General features: G+C 34.2%; 10 protein-coding genes across 10 annotated transcripts; 6 read left to right on the top strand and 4 right to left on the bottom strand.

The window, feature by feature from the left end:
- On the bottom strand, nt 25–1,197 carry BMR1_01G00045 (TBC domain containing protein; the record flags this gene model as incomplete). Its single annotated transcript, XM_021481485.1, has 9 exons — nt 25–106; nt 127–250; nt 271–362; nt 383–819; nt 840–893; nt 916–956; nt 977–1,013; nt 1,037–1,119; nt 1,140–1,197. 9 exons carry the CDS (start codon nt 1,195–1,197, stop codon nt 25–27), a joined length of 1,008 nt encoding a protein of 335 aa, XP_021337232.1.
- Nucleotides 2,296–3,183, bottom strand: BMR1_01G00040 (hypothetical protein; the record flags this gene model as incomplete). The annotated part of the gene is made up of 2 exons (XM_021483117.1): nt 2,296–2,969; nt 2,991–3,183. 2 exons carry the CDS (start codon nt 3,181–3,183, stop codon nt 2,296–2,298), a joined length of 867 nt encoding a protein of 288 aa, XP_021337231.1.
- On the top strand, nt 3,408–6,992 carry BMR1_01G00026 (hypothetical protein; the record flags this gene model as incomplete). Its single annotated transcript, XM_021483073.1, has 2 exons — nt 3,408–6,304; nt 6,326–6,992. The coding sequence occupies 2 exons, from the start codon at nt 3,408–3,410 to the stop codon at nt 6,990–6,992; spliced, it is 3,564 nt and encodes a 1,187-aa protein (XP_021337230.1).
- Nucleotides 7,068–7,395, top strand: BMR1_01G00025 (small ubiquitin-related modifier; the record flags this gene model as incomplete). The annotated part of the gene is made up of 3 exons (XM_012791635.1): nt 7,068–7,139; nt 7,160–7,256; nt 7,277–7,395. 3 exons carry the CDS (start codon nt 7,068–7,070, stop codon nt 7,393–7,395), a joined length of 288 nt encoding a protein of 95 aa, XP_012647089.1.
- Nucleotides 7,732–8,730, bottom strand: BMR1_01G00020 (LGT, LDH, L-lactate dehydrogenase; the record flags this gene model as incomplete). Its single annotated transcript, XM_012791634.1, has 1 exon — nt 7,732–8,730. One exon carries the CDS (start codon nt 8,728–8,730, stop codon nt 7,732–7,734), a length of 999 nt encoding a protein of 332 aa, XP_012647088.1.
- BMR1_01G00015 (LGT, TPK, Thiamine pyrophosphokinase) lies at nt 9,168–9,803 on the top strand (the record flags this gene model as incomplete). The annotated part of the gene is made up of 1 exon (XM_012791633.1): nt 9,168–9,803. One exon carries the CDS (start codon nt 9,168–9,170, stop codon nt 9,801–9,803), a length of 636 nt encoding a protein of 211 aa, XP_012647087.1.
- Nucleotides 9,804–10,079: 276 nt separating this feature from the next.
- Nucleotides 10,080–10,355, bottom strand: BMR1_01G00010 (BMN2 family, Pseudo gene; the record flags this gene model as incomplete). Its single annotated transcript, XM_021482859.1, has 1 exon — nt 10,080–10,355. The coding sequence occupies one exon, from the start codon at nt 10,353–10,355 to the stop codon at nt 10,080–10,082; it is 276 nt and encodes a 91-aa protein (XP_021337229.1).
- Nucleotides 11,724–13,040, top strand: BMR1_01G00005 (Tpr related protein, putative; the record flags this gene model as incomplete). Its single annotated transcript, XM_012791632.1, has 1 exon — nt 11,724–13,040. One exon carries the CDS (start codon nt 11,724–11,726, stop codon nt 13,038–13,040), a length of 1,317 nt encoding a protein of 438 aa, XP_012647086.1.
- A 331-nt stretch (nt 13,041–13,371) lies between these two features.
- On the top strand, nt 13,372–13,722 carry BMR1_01G00004 (BMN1 family, Pseudo gene; the record flags this gene model as incomplete). The annotated part of the gene is made up of 1 exon (XM_012791631.1): nt 13,372–13,722. The coding sequence occupies one exon, from the start codon at nt 13,372–13,374 to the stop codon at nt 13,720–13,722; it is 351 nt and encodes a 116-aa protein (XP_012647085.1).
- On the top strand, nt 15,488–17,538 carry BMR1_01G04286 (Vesa-like; the record flags this gene model as incomplete). The annotated part of the gene is made up of 3 exons (XM_021481484.1): nt 15,488–15,890; nt 15,967–16,404; nt 16,478–17,538. The coding sequence occupies 3 exons, from the start codon at nt 15,488–15,490 to the stop codon at nt 17,536–17,538; spliced, it is 1,902 nt and encodes a 633-aa protein (XP_021337228.1).
- Between the last annotated feature and the right edge of the window lie 201 nt (nt 17,539–17,739).

Here is a 17,739-nt window from a genome sequence, read left to right as displayed (position 1 = left end):
GTTTGATGTGGTATGATTAAATAATTATCCAAAGTCCATTGAATTATGTTTATGGCATCCATATAATAGGGATTTACTCTTGGAATTGTTATTTAGCAGCACAAACCTGCATAGAAACAAACGTACGCCTTGGCCACAAGCTCATCGATGTCGCTGATTTCCCAATATTTGGACGGTGGTGACTGCATGAACAATATTATTTGCTGAAACTCTTTCTTCATAATTTCTTCCCTCCATAACATCAATAGTGCTAAATGGCATTTGCAGTACCTGCGCAAACGTGTAGGTGAAAGTCCATAATGTTGTCAGACTCTGCTATCAATGTATCCCACAAACGAATTGAACAGTGCAGTGGCAGTTCACTAAATTAGTTACGTGGTACCGTAGCAACAGGCAATTTATCCAACGGAAAGTTATCTGTACTAAATGGATCTGGCGCTCGAGCAAATAATCATAGAGCTGCTGGTCCACTTCGTTGATTATGGCTTCCAGCTTTGCGATAGCCCGATGAATGCCAGGCTGTCCATCAGTATAATTGTCTTGCATTTGTGACAGTAGCTTTGACAGGCAAAAGTAGGAATCCGCTTCTATCGCATCTAACGACTCCTTTGGTATGTTTTGCACGGAATCTGCGATTTTTAGATGAGGCTGAGTGAATGTGTAAATTAAAACTATTGCTATGTCGTTAAGCCCTTGCACGTAACCGGAAGCAGGGTTCCTTATGCTCCAAATGTAAAGAATCCTCTCAAGCATATCCAAAATCAATCCGTTTTGAAAGTTAAGATCCTTAAGAAAAGTTCTGGGCAAGTCAATCTTTATCTAAATAATAGGGGGTCTACCTGACTTGCAATTTTGCATTGTTTTGATGTTTTTCCCCTGAATAGATAATGGGCCTGGTGTTATTTTTTATATAACTAGCAGAGTTTCACGGTATTCGTTATGTTTCTTGTTAGCAACTACTTAAGTTGGTATCTACCTTGAAGTCTAAAGCTGGCAGATTTGGGTAAATATCCCTAAAAATAATAGACATGATTACCAGGGCCAGTTGCCATGCATCCACTCGCATTTCCAATGGTGCATTCTCGGGGATTCCGTTCCACAAAGCGCTTTTAAGCTCATCTAATTGGATTTTTACTTACCCTTGTTTAAGATTGGCCTTTCTAAAGCAATTGATAGTCGTCTCAATGCATTAGGCATTGCCCAACCAGCAGTCACTAAGTCATCAACTATACTCAGCCCTAGTAATGCCACACTTAGGAAATATGTGATAACCAAATGGCAATATTACCAATGAATTTGTAAATAACTATTCTAAATATTTATGTATGTATTTAATAATAAATGTAATGGATACATGAACAAAATTGTTAGGCGAATGGTCCAAAGATACAATAATATAACATAAACACTAACCAAAATTCCCTAGATCTAATGTTTTATTCTAGTCATAACTTTATTATCCTACTTTTGATACCATCCACTTTTAATAGCTATATGTTGAAATAATTTACCTTAAATCGCAAATTTTTAGGTTAGCAATCTTCAGCCCATATTATACGCTCACATAACATTAATTGGTCATATTGTCGAATTTTCCCTGGGAAAAAATCCTGATGACCATCAAAAGAACTAGTGGATTGATCAAATCACAAAATCACAACAAATCAATCTGTCAAATGTATACCAATCTCTCTTTACGACACAAAAAGTTAAATATAGAAGGAAAATTCTTTAACGATCATTTCTTCTACTGCATGTGATCCATCTCAAATTTGCTACTGTTATTTGATGGATAAGGTAATGATTGGTGGAATACTCAGTAAAATAATTGGACGTAAATGTTCTAGTGCCTACAGGATTGTATTATAAAGGCTGTATTATCTAAATTCTGTGATTTTATATCCATGTTTCATACACATGTAGCACGCACTACTCCAATAAAACATATCTTTGCCATGCCTACACAACCATAATACCCACATGCATAACTCAACTTTGTATTTACATGTACATACTAGGTACGGTCCTATCCTCATATACCAAACTGCAAATTAGTATCTCCAAGGTATTCATACCACTGGTCTCCACCTTTAATGGCATTTCTAGTGAGTATGGTGACAAAAATTAAGTTATCCATGAAATTTTGATTGGATGCCATGCAGGGCGCAGGCATTTTTAACCGTATTAGCAACGGATGCGCTACTATAGGTTATTAATACCGACTTGTCCTGTTTCTTAAGTGACACAATTTGTGGGCCCTGCAAAAGGGCATTTTCACTAATCCATTTAGCCAATTTACCAGGCCCTACATGAGACATCAATTCTACCCTGGGCACATTCGGGGAGGGACTCAAACACGAGTGTGGAGGGTCTGTTGTCAATGGAATGCTGGTACCTCTGCGTTTTTAATTTTGGCATGCTCAAAATTTTGATCCTATTCTTGAGCTTATGTACCTGATCCAACAAATCACTCTTCTCATCTCCACTATATGTGGATAAACTAGATACTAATTCCTTAAGTTGCGCCGAGTATTTTTCGATGAGATTCCTTTTCATTGACTCGAGGGAGGTTATTTTTTTGGATTTTTCTCGAAAATCCTCCGATTCATATTTGTTGTTGTGGTTATCTTTCTTCCAATCTTCCAGTGAAGTTCTGGATAGTTTACACCCTTTAAGTCGGTGCGATAGATCTTTATAGGCAGAAATTGCCTGATCAGAACTCCCATAGTCCGCTAGTACCGATTTGTCACTGTCGTTAAGAGTAAACTCTTTTGGCTTGGATTGCTTGGATAGAATCCTGCCCAATTCCTCCCGGTCCCATAGGGAACTGGGCAGATCTCTAATTACGATAAACTGCCTATGGTCGATGTATCGTCTAGTGACACTTGATCTGGCAACGCTTGGCCGGCCCCATGGTCTGGCCTTGGGCCCATCTTTACTCCTCGCATTTGTAGAATGCAACTTGTAATCTGTATAATAGTTAGTAATACCTGATGTGGAATCCAAATTTCCAGCGTCAACATGTGAATCCTGCTTGTAATATTTGTCATTGTTGTATCTGTCCGCACCGTGCCTATCGCTGTAGATTGGGGGACTGCGGGAGCGGCTACGGCTATTTCTACTCCAAGAGCGTCTGCGACTTAGGCTTCTGCTGTAGGATAAATTACGCCTGTGTCGTGACATCACAACCTAGCTCAGTTCTGCTTATATAGATATAGATATAGATATATATGGGGGGCACAGCGCATCCCATACTTCCTTACCACATGTTACTCACAACGTCTCCAATTCGCTACACACTGGCATGACTCAGATATATAGTAATTCTTTAAAGATATTTAGGTGTTATGCACTTTTTCTGTCAATGGTACCTGGTTTAACAGTCTGAAACGTTCGCATCTACAAATATGACGGCTGTAGATGTTACTATTCATCACAAAGAGTTGTGCAAAAGGGAAGAACTGTATATGTCTGAAAATTATGGTGTCTGTTTTCCAGAAATTTTTTGCATCATTAATCCACACTCATCATCCACTCCTACCACATCATATTCATCCATAAAAGCCGAGTCTATTGTATCATCTAGTCCACAACCATTGGCTGATATTGTCGAGAACTTTAGATCCTCTATTAATAATCGCACATGTGACATTAATACCCTTAATCGTCTGGAAATTGCCATAAATAATGGCATAGATCGGCAGTATTTTCAACTACTAAATTATGAATTTAACAAAGTTTTTCTGGTTTGTAATTGGCCAGAAAAGTGGTATTCTAGAGTTTTAGCTAATGCTATATTTCTTTCTGCTTACTTTAAAGACTCTAACTTGGCCGTTTCATGTAGCAACTGCTTCAAGACATTCACATTGTTGGACAACTTTCATTTGCACTCTGATGTAATATTCAATTCCATTGCCAATTCGCTTGCTATTTCTGGCAATTCTTGGGATCAAACTGTATATAATGCAATTATTGAATTCTCGCTGGCATTCACTCACATTGGTAGCGATTCTCTGTGGGAGATAATCACTAGCATAATCTACAAAATTGCACCTCGCATTGAATTAGATGTTTTTTCTACGCTAACAGGGGATGAATTGGGTTTGGGGTATTATTTTAACGGATTAATTGTGTCTAGAACCACAATCGCAATAATTTCCTACGTAAAGGGGGTTTTGGATGAAACAATCAAGGCAATTACAGAAAAGTACAGCAAAACCGTAGTAATCAAGGTTAAACAATGTCTAACTGATGTTATGGGTCGCATTATTACCTATCTACCTAACTGCGATAGGTTTATTGAAGATATGTGTAAGATGTCGGAATTGCCAGAAAATGTAGTTGCGGTCTACATAATTAGACAATTTGTCAAATCTAGTACACTTACTATCGATCAATTAGTATTAATTGGTCTGTGGTGCATCAATTGCTCCAAGGCAATCCATTCTAAATGGCAAAAGTATTTAGTTGGGCTAGATAAGCTACACTCGCATTTCATCGATGGATCAACGAATGATATAAATAATTTGGACAATAGCGAGCCCATTCTAGTGTCTAATAAACTGAGGGATATGCTAGGAGATGGCCTTTTAGTGTGCGACATAAATGTGCTGTGTCAGATGGAACATATAAATTTGACCAATTACCAATCGCACGTATGGGCTTCGCTAATTCTTATGGATCAGCACGACGCTAATCTTTCCTTTTTTGACTGTGTTGTTCCGTACCTAAAGTTCAGTTATTCCAACCAGCATTCCAACAAGTGCTTCACAAGCCCAATCCCTAGCGCAGTGTTTTACTCGCTAATTTGCGACATACCTAGGATGATAATGCATCATTTGCAATGCATAACACTGGACGGAGAAGGTCAACTGAACATTGTATCCGGGTTGCAAAAGTTTATCTCGGAAGATCCCACACTGATCGATAGCACACTGTTCAACACACTGCAAATGTTGTGTTCGCATAAAGATTATAAAGTGAGGCTTAAATTAGCCCAGATATTACTTTGCTGTATTCATTATGATAAGATGGGAGACATGGTTGAAAATATAACATTGGTACTACTGTGCGATAAGAGCGCCTCTGTGCGTTTGGCCGCGGTTAACACGTTTCATCGAATCGTAACAGATTATAACTATACTTTACAATTGGATACCATTAAACACATAGCACGCGTGTATGTGGGTGATACTAATAAAAGTGTTTGTCATGTGGCTCTACAGATACTCAGTAACTTCTTTTTTTGTCAATTTATTGAATCATCTGATAAATATGACATAAAAGGTGTGATTGAGGTATTGCTGTGCCACTTGTATGGGAGGAAATCGCTTATCAGTTACTATAATGGACTTGATTTTACACAAAATCCCATCAAGTCCATGAATAAGATCTGTAATTGCTGTCAAGATCACATGCTAGATTTTTGGTATAACTATTTAGTGGCAAACATAAAGGCTTCTGGACACAACAGAATTGAATTGCTTTATGTGATTCACTTGTTTTCTGATGTTTTTCGGTCATATTACCTTGGTAAGATTCACGAACTAGTATCCCTGTTCAAGTACATGCAAATGGATGATCAAACTTACCATTTGCTGGTCGAATTGATTTGCAAGAATATGGATAGTTGCGTCGATTATAAGTTAAAGGGCGAGTTAGTTCATTTTGTGAACTACGATCGACAGGACAATTCAAACATTGTGATTCAATCAAAAATGAAGCTTTGTGTTATGTGTAACATTGATGTTACAGGCGCAATTGTCGCCGCTTTGGACGCAATAACAACACTATCTTTGGCATTATATCAACAGAATGAACTGCCACTGGTTAATCAAAGTGATAAAGTTTCCATTTGGAAGTTGGGTTCGATTCTACAATATTTGCCGCAAATATCATACAACTTATTCGCTGGTGATCCAACAGGTTCATGTGCCAAAGTTGCATCTGACCTTTTGAATATAGGATTGGGTTTTATTGGGCATGATGACAATTTGCTAATAATTATCATATGTTCCATGTGTTCTTACATATCGCATTTTGACAATATACAACATCTGGACATGCAAAAGTTTGCTCTATTAATGCAAAAATCAATGTCCTGGAATAAGACACTGGCTGTTGCAGTGCTAGTAACCATGCGAAAGTTCTATTCACTGAAGTTCAATAGCAAATATAACAGGCATGCAGATGGGCTAGGAAATTTGTTTACATCATTAATTCATAACAACTTGAGTATGCTTTTGTACAAATCAGGAAGATACGTCAGGCATTGGTGCCTGATAATATTACAGGGGCTCATCAGGTGAGATTGAATTTAATTAAGTGCTAATAGTATATGGAGTGGGTCACTAACATCTCATTTATTTGCATGTTACATACTGTACCCCGGCAATAGAGATGTGTGTAATGCCGTACTAATGGCTGGTTCAATGGGTTGTGTAGTTGATTATCTGGAGAGAGGAGTGGAATTAATTGTTTCTAATGCAGTACGCATGGGTAGCCACGGGCAAAACGTGACACAATTGATCAGATCCTTTAAGAAGTTGTACCATGGCAATCGTACAACTGAAAATGATGGGAGGAACTTTGTCAAACTAGTTAGGAACAAATTAGAGGCGGCATTGAATGGGCAAAATTTTAAACCAAAGCTTAGTCTCCGTGAAAAAATCCTATTCATAGATCTATTGGTGTCGTTCGCTATGCTGGTTTGTGAACGGCAAACTTTGGAAGCTGATTTGTTTGCGAAGGAAGTTAAGAAATTGGTTTTTAGTGGATACGGAGGCAAAAGTGGTGACGGAAGTGATGAACCATTTAGATACTATGTGTACAGGAGATTGCAAGGTCTATCAAAATACCTTGCCTTGGTGTCTGATGATAACACAAGTAGTGCCAAGAACTTAAAGAAGTATGCCAGTTATAGCGAGGCTGTAAGAACCCGGCTCTTCAAAAGATGCCTTAAAATGGGTGCGAAACTGAGCAGGATGTGTTAATTATAGTTGCCCAATGTTGGGCCCACTGTAAGCTTAGATCTGTACATAAACTAGATAAGTGCAAAGTGTATTAACATGGGTGATCAAAATGGTAGTGCTTCGCCGGCTGCGCCCTCAGAACACATTCAACTCAAAGTTCGCTCGCCAGTATGCTGCAGCTAACGTAGGACGGTTCGGAAGTTTTCTTTAAGATCAAGAAGAAAACCAAACTGGAGAAGTTGATGAGTGCATATTGCAATAGACTTGGACAATCACAAGATGCTGGTATGTTGGCACTTATTTAGTTCGATTTCTCTTTGACGGGGAAAGGCTGAAAGGGGATAAGACTCCTGAGGAAATGGGCATTGAAGAGGGAGATATTATCGACGCAATGGTTCAACAAACAGGAGGCTGTGGTTATTAATTACATCATGCATTCACCCTTGTGTAAGTGAGTAACTCATAGCTGCACTAGTTATGTAATCAATCAGTCACTAATTCACATACACGTACTTGTAAGCGCATTGAGTGCTACTACAATAACTTTTCTGTCTAATGAATAATTAATTTGATAATAAAATAGAACAGCTAAATTGTGCATAGTTTTGTAATGATGCTAAGATTACGCCATTTAAAAGGGTAGTAATTAAGTATTATTAAGTCATCGCCCGGTGTTGCGAGAGTAATCACTATTTAATAAATGTGATATTCGTTAATCTGGAAGACAAAAAAAACTGAATTTTTAGTGTCGCGGAATAGATTATAGTTGGATATCTTTCTGTGTGTTCCATATGGTTTCTGCACTGTTCTTCAATTGTTGTTCCTCTTCCACAGTTAGTTTTGGTTTGAAGACTTCTGAGATTCCATTACGACCAAGGACGCAAGGGACGCTAAGGAACACCTCATTGTCAATACCGAATTGTCCTTTTACTAGAGTGGACACGGGGTGTACTTTTCTGAGATTCTTAATCAAACTACAAGACAAGTCGCCCACAGATAGACCAATGGCCCAAGAAGTGTATCCCTTCAGTTTAATAATTTCATACGCACTTTCAGTGACCTTCTTATGAACATCCTTGCACATATCTTTGATAAAAACTGTATCTATGTCGGTATGCAAGTTTTTAATAGACATCCCTGCTATATTTAACCCGCTTAGTATCGGGACGCTGGAGTCGCCATGTTCACCTAGGATGCAGCCATGGAAATTTGAAGGGTGAATTCCAATCATTTCTGAGACCAGATAGCGGAATCTTGCGGAATCCAGATTACATCCACTTCCAATCACACGATTGAGTGGAAACCCACTCAATTTCCATGCGACATAGGTTAGAATATCAACAGGATTTGACACAATTAGTAGGATGCAATCTGGACTGTATTTAACTACGTTGGGGATGATAAACTTGAAGATATTGACATTACGTTGCACCAAATTTAGTCTGCTTTCCCCTTCTTGTTGTCTAGCGCCAGCAGTTACCACAACCAGCTTGGAATTTGCAGTAAGTTCATAATCCTTTCCAGCGATTATATTGGGAGTCTTTAGGAATAAGCTTCCTTGCTGCAAGTCCATCATCTCCCCTTTTAACTTATCCTCAACTACGTCAATGAGCACTAGTTCATCGGCCAATTCCTTGTTGAGTATGCTGAAGGCGCAAGCCATGCCAACAGCACCAACGCCAATGACAGTGATCTTATTGCTAGCATTCAAGTCTTCGTTGGTGAGACGGATCAGAAATTCTTCTTTTAACGAATGCATTTTGTTTAAATGTATTTGGATGTATTTACAACTAAAAATGTTGGTAGGAAAGTTAACTGATTGTTTAATGGATATTATAATGGGGGGAGGGGGGGGATAGATATGTATATGAATTTTGCTCCGTCGTTCACATAAGCATCACAATCGAAACTAATTCATTTGTTAAAATTAATTCTTGAGTGTGTTTTGGGGTTGGTTTTCCGTTAATCTTATTCTATCCATCACATTGAACGAATTTAGTCCATCAAACCTATCACACAAACTTGCATTCTTAAATTGAAAGTTTTCATTTAAATTGTAAAATTAAGTCTATGCGACTGATTTACTACTGCTACATCATTGATTTTAGCATAGTGTTATGGAACCTACATGGTTATTTGTTTAATATATTTGCACTATTATATTAAAAGGAATCTTAACGAATTGCATGATATATAATGACAAAATTTACAATATTGTTGAATGGGGATATTTGTGTCACTGATCGATTGCGTGAACAAATTAATGGGAGCCGAGTAATTGCTGCGGATGGCGGTATGCGCCATGCTGCAGCACTGGGTGTGATTCCCGAACTGTGGCTGGGCGATTTCGATTCTTCCGATGAGGATTTGCTGCAAAAATATCGTGATGTTCCTAGGGAGGCCTTTCCTTCTGACAAAGATGCAACCGATGGTGCGTTAGCATGTGAGAAAGCTTTACAGCAGGGCGCTCAACATATTATTTTATGTGGTGCTTTTGGAGGTGAGAGGAACGACCATAGCCTTTTACATATGACACAAGCTATAACTATAGCAGAAAATGGAATTTCGGTGTTGTTGACCAGCGGCCGCGAAGAAGGATGGCCAATTTTTCCAAGACATTTTTCGTGTGATTTACCTGATGGTTGTCTTTTTAGTCTTATTGGATTTTCGGACTTGCAAGGTTTGACTATGTCAGGAGTAAGATGGCCTCTTTCAAATAAAAATGTGCCTTTCGGATCATCGTTGACACTGTCTAACCATATTTGTGGAACTTTTTATTGTCAGTTATATTTTGGAAAAGCTATATTATTAGCTTATGTAAACATTTCTTAGAGCTCTTTAGGCGTATTAAACGTGAAGAAGGGATGTGGAACTATAATCTATTGTATGTATGATATATTTTATATCTTGATTTAAAAATAAATGGTTTCAGTATGTTAAAACCATTCTAACAATAGAAGTCATTTCAGTCGCTGGTTCAAGTTTAGTGGAAAGCAAAGAAACAGCCTTTGCAATATTGGAAGTTATAGTAAGGAATACTATTCTTATTGTATAACAATTGATGTTTTTATCATATTTCATTTTGCGATTAACTCATTTATTTGTTCACTATTTAATGAGTAGAAGTAATGGTATTAAGATCCTTCTAAAAATATAAAATTCAATTGATACTGGATTGCGATGTTCAAAAGTATAGATGCCTATTAATATAGAAGTACCAATTGCTAATTTGGCATTATCATCAAATTCAATTATATAATAAGAAATTTTGATTTTGTCAATTTTGTTTGGATGTGATAATTTATTTCGTTGTGGTACATTTATCATGCATCCAAATTCTTTTGTTGAAGGTTTACCGCAAATATTTTCATCAGATAAAAACATAGCAGTAATTACATTATCATTGGATGTATTGGTAATAGTATCATTGGTAGCACTGTTAGTTACTGTTGTGATTCACTTAATGAAACACCATTTGTATCCACACAATACACTACATTAATATTCAACGATAGTATCAGATTGATTATTATTATCTTATCTATGTTAAATTTCATTATTATTAAAATATTTACACATGTTTATAATAAATACACTCAAGCACCATAATAACATTATTTGGGTATATATACATATTCATGTATATCATCATTATTGATATATCCAATTATTAAATATATATAATTATCAAATATATATGAATATAAAAAGAGTAAAAATTATTAAAGAATAGATTATTGGAAAAAAATAAAAAATTATATTAAAAAGTAGAATATTGTTAGTATCAGAACGATTATTCATTTAAATATTATAATGAAGTTTTGTAATGTTAATCAATATACGTATACAAATTTGTCTATCATTTATGTGATTTGTATAATAGATTTATCGTCATTTACTTAGATTATTTCACATTAATTTGTATAAAATATCATTACAAAATGGTTCGTTTATCTCCAATTGAATTTATTTACACAATATATTATACCATAATATTAGATATAATATCATAATATTAGAGATAATACTATATTATTAGGTTATCAATGGTATTATTATAATCAGTATTAATATGTGATTTAATATAACAATCAAAGTTCTAGTTATATTCACAATTCATGATGGATAGTATAATATGATATCATATTAATCAATTATACATTATTATCAATATAATAGTATCTAAATTAATTTGATTATAACAATTATAACAATAATCTTAATCATATTTATATATCGATAATTAATTTTTATATTGATTATCTACAACTTCAATTTAATTGTTGATGATTTATCATCTTACGAATGATATTATACAAATTTAATTATAATTCAGATATTATATTTATTTTATTATGTATGATTATAGAAGTATCAATAATAATCACATATAATAGAATAAATATAATATCTGAATGTTTCAGTATATCTACTCTAATACATCATTTCAATTACGAAACTATATATACTTTTATAATTATATAAACATCCGATTATATATATGACTGATAATAAAAATATAACAATAACATCAAATATAATAATTTAAATGTTAAAAATGGTCCAGTTATTTATCACATATAACGCATGGGGTCATAAATTTGCATGTTTGTAATAAAACACTATCACTCTAGGGTGTAACCATTTTAGAGTATGGCCGTCTAAGGTTCAAACTTTTTCTATTACAATTTTGGAATAGACAGTTATGTGGATTATCTCTAAATAAACAGCATATAAATATTGGTCGTCACAATGTCTAATGGTAATGATAAGATGAAGAAGGTTGCCATGGGCTTGGCTGGGCTACTTAACTTATTCCCATATCGTCTTGTCATAAATGCTTCCAGTTATGCAATAGTAAGGTTCCAACTCCCACCCAGTAAAGTTGGACTTTTCATTAACAAATTCAACAATCCCTTGGAAATTTCTGTCATATTCGGTACTCTGTCAATTAATATATTATCATGGTGTAAAGTAAAGAGTGATATTATTAGGTATATTTCTATAGCTATCCATTGGCTATATTTAATTATCCATTTAATATTGTTATTAATTTACAGTAGTGGTGGTACTGAGGGTAACTTGACTGCATATTACTGGGCAATAATGGTGGCTGGTTATTTAAGTGGAGCATCTGACACGTGCGTGTTAAGTGTAAATGGACAGGATGTCGCCTACTTCACTACTGCTATTCCTTTATCTGGAATGTTAATGTCAGGATACCATTTGGTATTTTTAAAGTGTGTTAATGGGTCAACAACTTATGAAACTAGTTATAACATTGTTTACTATCAAATAATAATATCAATTTTAATAATTTTTGTAGCATCAATTTTATGGACGATGTCATTTTCTAGGAATACAACTAGTTCAAGTACTGAAGGCTCAGACGGTGGTTCTACTATATCTGAAGTCATATCGCAGATGGGTTTGACTGTGGTAGGTATGGGTTTACTGCCGGTTATTTATCCGGGTATTGCACCTTATCAATTAATTTCTATGGAAGAAGGACGTATTATTGATGCGTATTGTACATTGATATCTATATTCCCATCACTAACGTTTTCCATAATGTCCGCACTTAAATTACATGTATCTACAGATAAAAAATGGGAAGGTGACTTGAAATTTTGGCACTTTACGTGGATATTGGTAATTATATATTTGGTATTGGCAATAATATTTTTTTATGTATTATATTATCCTGGTAGTGCATTATCAAAGTATATCATTGGTGATAATATAGTAGTAGGATGTTTAACATTTATGTTTTTATTACTTCATGAGACAATAATAGCCATAGGATTCAATGGTGTAGGCCCTCATGGCCCATTTTATAACAGCTTAAACATGCTATTAGGTCTTGGTACCATGACAGCTTTAGGGTTTATAGGGGATGGGCATTTGACCACGTACCGTATGTATTCTAGGAAAAATTGGCCAACTGAAGGATTTACTAATTTCCAGGCATTTAAATTTTGGTGCAGAGGTACAATGTCCAACACATGGTACAATATAAAAACATCATTTAATATTGATATCAGAGGAGTATTTAGCAATATGAAGTAAGACGATTATATAGCTAGCTAAGTGGTGAGTGACAGTGCAACAACAACAATAATAATAGTATGGAAATAGTAATAATGGTGGTAAATTAGCTGTATATTTGAATAACTAAATTAAATGGAGGCTGAGAGATAAGAAGGGGCATGTATTTAAAGATTCTCTGAATACGTTATAATGCTGTACAAGGAATAATACATTATCATGGCCTTGACTAATTTAACCACTTTTTTATGACTATAAGTCATTTATTGATAAAGTATACTACAAGGTCTATGGTACATTGGAAGGTGATGCTGCTAAGGATTTCGACCGCGCGTTTAAGAAAATCAAAGCGATGATACTTAGTGAAAATCCGTTAAACTCCTTTTTCTCACTCGTGCGTACGCTGTCTGATGAACTTGTAGAAGACAATATTAAGAATGACAATAAAGCATTTGAAAAGCACGTATCTAAGGCTACTGATTTGAAGGATAAGATTGATGATAAGGATGAAGATTCTAATAACAATTGTTTTAAGGACATGATTGAGGAAGTGAAGGGTGCGACTGAAGAAATTAATAAACTTATTGAAGTCACGATTTCCAACATTAGAGATCCTGGTGTTGTTATTGACAGCGATACTATTCCAAGCTTCAAATCTCTTTTTTTCATAATCACCCAAATCACCAATATTAAAATGCAATAATTCCTGGACTTACGACACCAACTCTCCACATTACTAATTGTAAATTGAATGTATTATCAAATTTACACATTATTAAAGAGAACCTCACTCTCAAATGTAGAAATTGAGATGTATATGGAAATAAATTAGATTAACATGGGAATGGCAAATCTAATATATTAGACCATGTATGAAATCTAACTGAATTAAAATGAAGTAAATGATGTTTTTGTAATTATAACATATAATTTATAATAAGTTAGTATACAAGTATGTGTATAGTTAGTTGACTATTAATTATTGTATTAATCAAATATTGATTAATAAGATATTATGTATATGTTAAGGTTGATGTTATATGTTGTTAATATGTTATATAATTGTATACCATAGTGATTGATATATGTAGAGGATAACTTTGGGTATTATTTGATGATAATGATAATTATAGTGTATAATTATAATATGGTATATAATAATGAAAATATTAGTTTGAGAGTTTTAATACAAATGTATGTAAAGGTATGTATTTAAAACTGAAATGACTAATAATACATATATATTTGTGAATATAAAATAATCCAATATTAATTTATTTTAAAATTTCATGGGGGGATCTTATTACCATTAATTCTACTTTGAATATAATACAAACAAATGGAATAATTATTAAACAAACCAGAAATGGATTTACGGAACATACTACAATAATCGTGTTTATTATTATCGATTCAAAAGTTGCTTTTCTGATGGGTTTTCATGTAAAAATAATGAAATAGAATGCTCATCATTGAGAATAACATTTTATTAAAAGGGAAATTTTGCAGTAATGGATGAGCCCGGGGATTCAAATATAAAAATTATTAAATTAATAAAAAAGTTTTACTTTATTGGTACACATATTCTTAATCCTAACAAACTTATTAATTTGATTATATAATATGCAAACATTAGTTACATAAAATTTTATAAAATTTAATTGATTAGGATTACATGCATATATACTAATAGAACATATACGGGTACCGCACTACAGTACGTTCCCCATATACGAATAAGTAACAGCTATGGTGTGTAAAGATGGCTCAATTAGATACTGACGCATTGATTTTATATAAAAAATAAATTATTTATTTCAATTATATTTAAAAATTAACCTTGAAAGAATTAATATTGATAGTAATTATTTTCTAGAGTTATGGACGAGAATATGCAGGATTCGGTTTAAGACATTAATATTTTAGCCTTTATTATGCAATCTAAAATTATAATTGGACCCACTATTATTATTAGGATAGAAGGTTATTGAATTTTTTGTTTGAGGCTATACTCTAATTATATTTGTTCAGTTGAATTGCTTATTGAAAATTTTAATAGTTCAGGATGTCAACCCCTATAACATATATTGCTTGGTTTTCCGATGGTTATGTAAATTCCATTATGATCTTTGGTTTAACAATTTATGGCCCTCTTGTGGTGATAGCACTTGGCCTTCCACCGGAAAGAGCTGGTATATTGACATCATCCGCATCTTCACGATTTACACTTGGGGGAATGATTGCGGAGCTCATAAGTTTACTTATTGGTAAGCATATATAGGTTATTTGGATTGGCTATACCAATTATGTTGACAATATATTGATATCAAAATAATGTTAATAATTTAGGTCCGGAATCTAAAGAATTATTGGTATCTCTATCAGTATTACAGTTTTTATTTTCTTTTATTTTTTATTCTCACGCACGTTGGTCTTCTGGTTTTACCGGAGAATCTCTGTTTTATATTATGATAACATTTTCTGGTGCAATATCTCGTTTAGGTGAACAAGCTCTTGTAGTATGGAGATTGGAAAGTATGGGAAATGCATCTGCTTTGGGCAGTTATGTATCTGGTTTATTACCTGAATATTATTATCGGTACAAACTGAATACTGTTGATGTAAATAATCCATCATCGTTTCGATCTATTTTATTGGAATTATGTTTGATTAATATTATAATTTCAACGATTCATTTAATTTTCATGATTTTGGACATATATTATGTGATAGAAGATAATAAAGCTAAATTATCCTTGGGTAACAGATGGCAATTATTAAAGGAATCTTTAGTAAATATCCGTAATGTGGCATGGGCATTGAGTTATTCTGTTATGGAATCATCGTGTGATTTATTTTACCCATCTATACGTAAGTTATAAGAAAATGTTTTTTTGTGCCATTATTTACCATTAAATATTTTCAATTATTACATTATTTAATATAGTCGTGTTGGATATGGATATTTACACTGAAGATAATAGGGCGGTCCGGCAATCTTCTATTAAAACTGCTTACAGTATAGTTAGATTTATATTGGCCTTAATACTTATAGTGTGGGAGATTATTAATCCACATTTTTTCCAAATAAAAGGGAAGCCAATGTATACAGACTATATGTCCCTAATAAACATTGGTTGGAATAGTTTATGGACGTTTTCTGCAATCTCATTCACAATAATTAGAAATATTATTTCTATATTAGTTACACTGACATATCACTATCCGAACAACCCCTTCCTTTCATTAATGAAAACCTACAGTTTCATCTATTACTTTTCTATTTTTTACAGTTTCTCTAGAACATATTGTTATTTGATTTTTGTACAGATATTTTCACAATTGGGCCAATACAATTTCATAATAGATGAAATCAATAAGGAAGGTGAGTGACTTACTCATAATGTACAATATACTGCACACTAATTCTTTCCACATTAACCAAGATATTCATTTAGATTTTAACATCATAAACTTATTACGTTGTATCCATTGTAGAATGTGTTGTGCATGTAATATGTTATGTTGTTCCAGCTCAGGTGAAGCCAAGTGTTGCGAAGCGTGTAGTAGCAAATGTTTGAGTGTTGCGAAAGATAAACTAAAAGAATCTAGGAAATTAATTTGTTCATCCATCAAGGTGTTTTCTAAAGTAAAACGAAGTGACAGTGGCGGTACGAAGAATAGTCAAGATAAGCCAGATTTACTGGTAGGGGTTAGTAACATTAAACAGTCTAAGGATATGCTCTTGAAAGTTATTGAAGAATTGAATGGTAGTGTTATAACCAGTTGTAATGGTGGAGGTTCTTCATGTGAATGTAATTGTACCACTAATTGTACTAGTGGTGGTAATTGTTGTATTATAAAATTTTTATGTGGTAAAGATGATTGCTGCAAAGATGGACAGAAGTGTTGTGAAAATGGAGTTACAGATGTGTGTAGTAAAGATGATTGCTGCAATGATGGGAAGACGTGTTGTAATGGAGGTGAAAGTTGTAAATGTTGCAATTCAGCTAGTGGAGATACATGCAGTGGTAGTTCTGGTGGTAAATGTGGATGCTGTACACAGTCCGGGAACAGTACTTGTTGTTGCAAGGATGCTAAGAAATTCTGTTTGGTTTGTTGCATCTCCAATATAACTGGAAGGTTCGAGAGATTGAAAAGTGTTAACAATATTTCAATGCAGTTATGCAGTTTCACATTGCTGCTCTTCAGCTCAATCACGTTCGCAGTGCAGGCTGAATACTTGGATCTTCATAGTACCTTAAGGTATATTAGGAAGAAGAGAGGTAGTTACTTCATTGATACTGTACATCCTGTTATTGGTCTTTTTTGGTGGGTTTGGCACGCGCTCATTATGTGTGTTATAAACATGGTTATAGATCCATTTATTTATACTGCAAGTTTTCTAGGTAAAGTGTGCCAGTTCTTCAGAAGACGAACCAACATCAACACTAATCCAATAAATCAAACTTTTAGAAATCCTAGTATGAGCAACAGGAGACCACCTGCCAATACATAGAGACAAGCGGGCACCAGTGGTTCAAATATTATCCCAACCTAATGTGAAAATCAATCCAATCGCAATACATCAATCCATATAATAGACTAAATAATGATTTATAGACAAGGAACAATGGATATTACAAATCTTGAGATTCAAATTAATAGTATAAAATAGTAATGTTTGGTTAAAATACCGACGGCTTACATGTAATATACT

This window comes from Babesia microti, chromosome I (assembly GCF_000691945.2).
Source record: "Babesia microti strain RI chromosome I, complete genome".
NCBI classification, from domain to species: Eukaryota; Apicomplexa; class Aconoidasida; order Piroplasmida; family Babesiidae; genus Babesia; species Babesia microti.
This window is presented reverse-complemented; position numbering and strand designations above follow the sequence as displayed.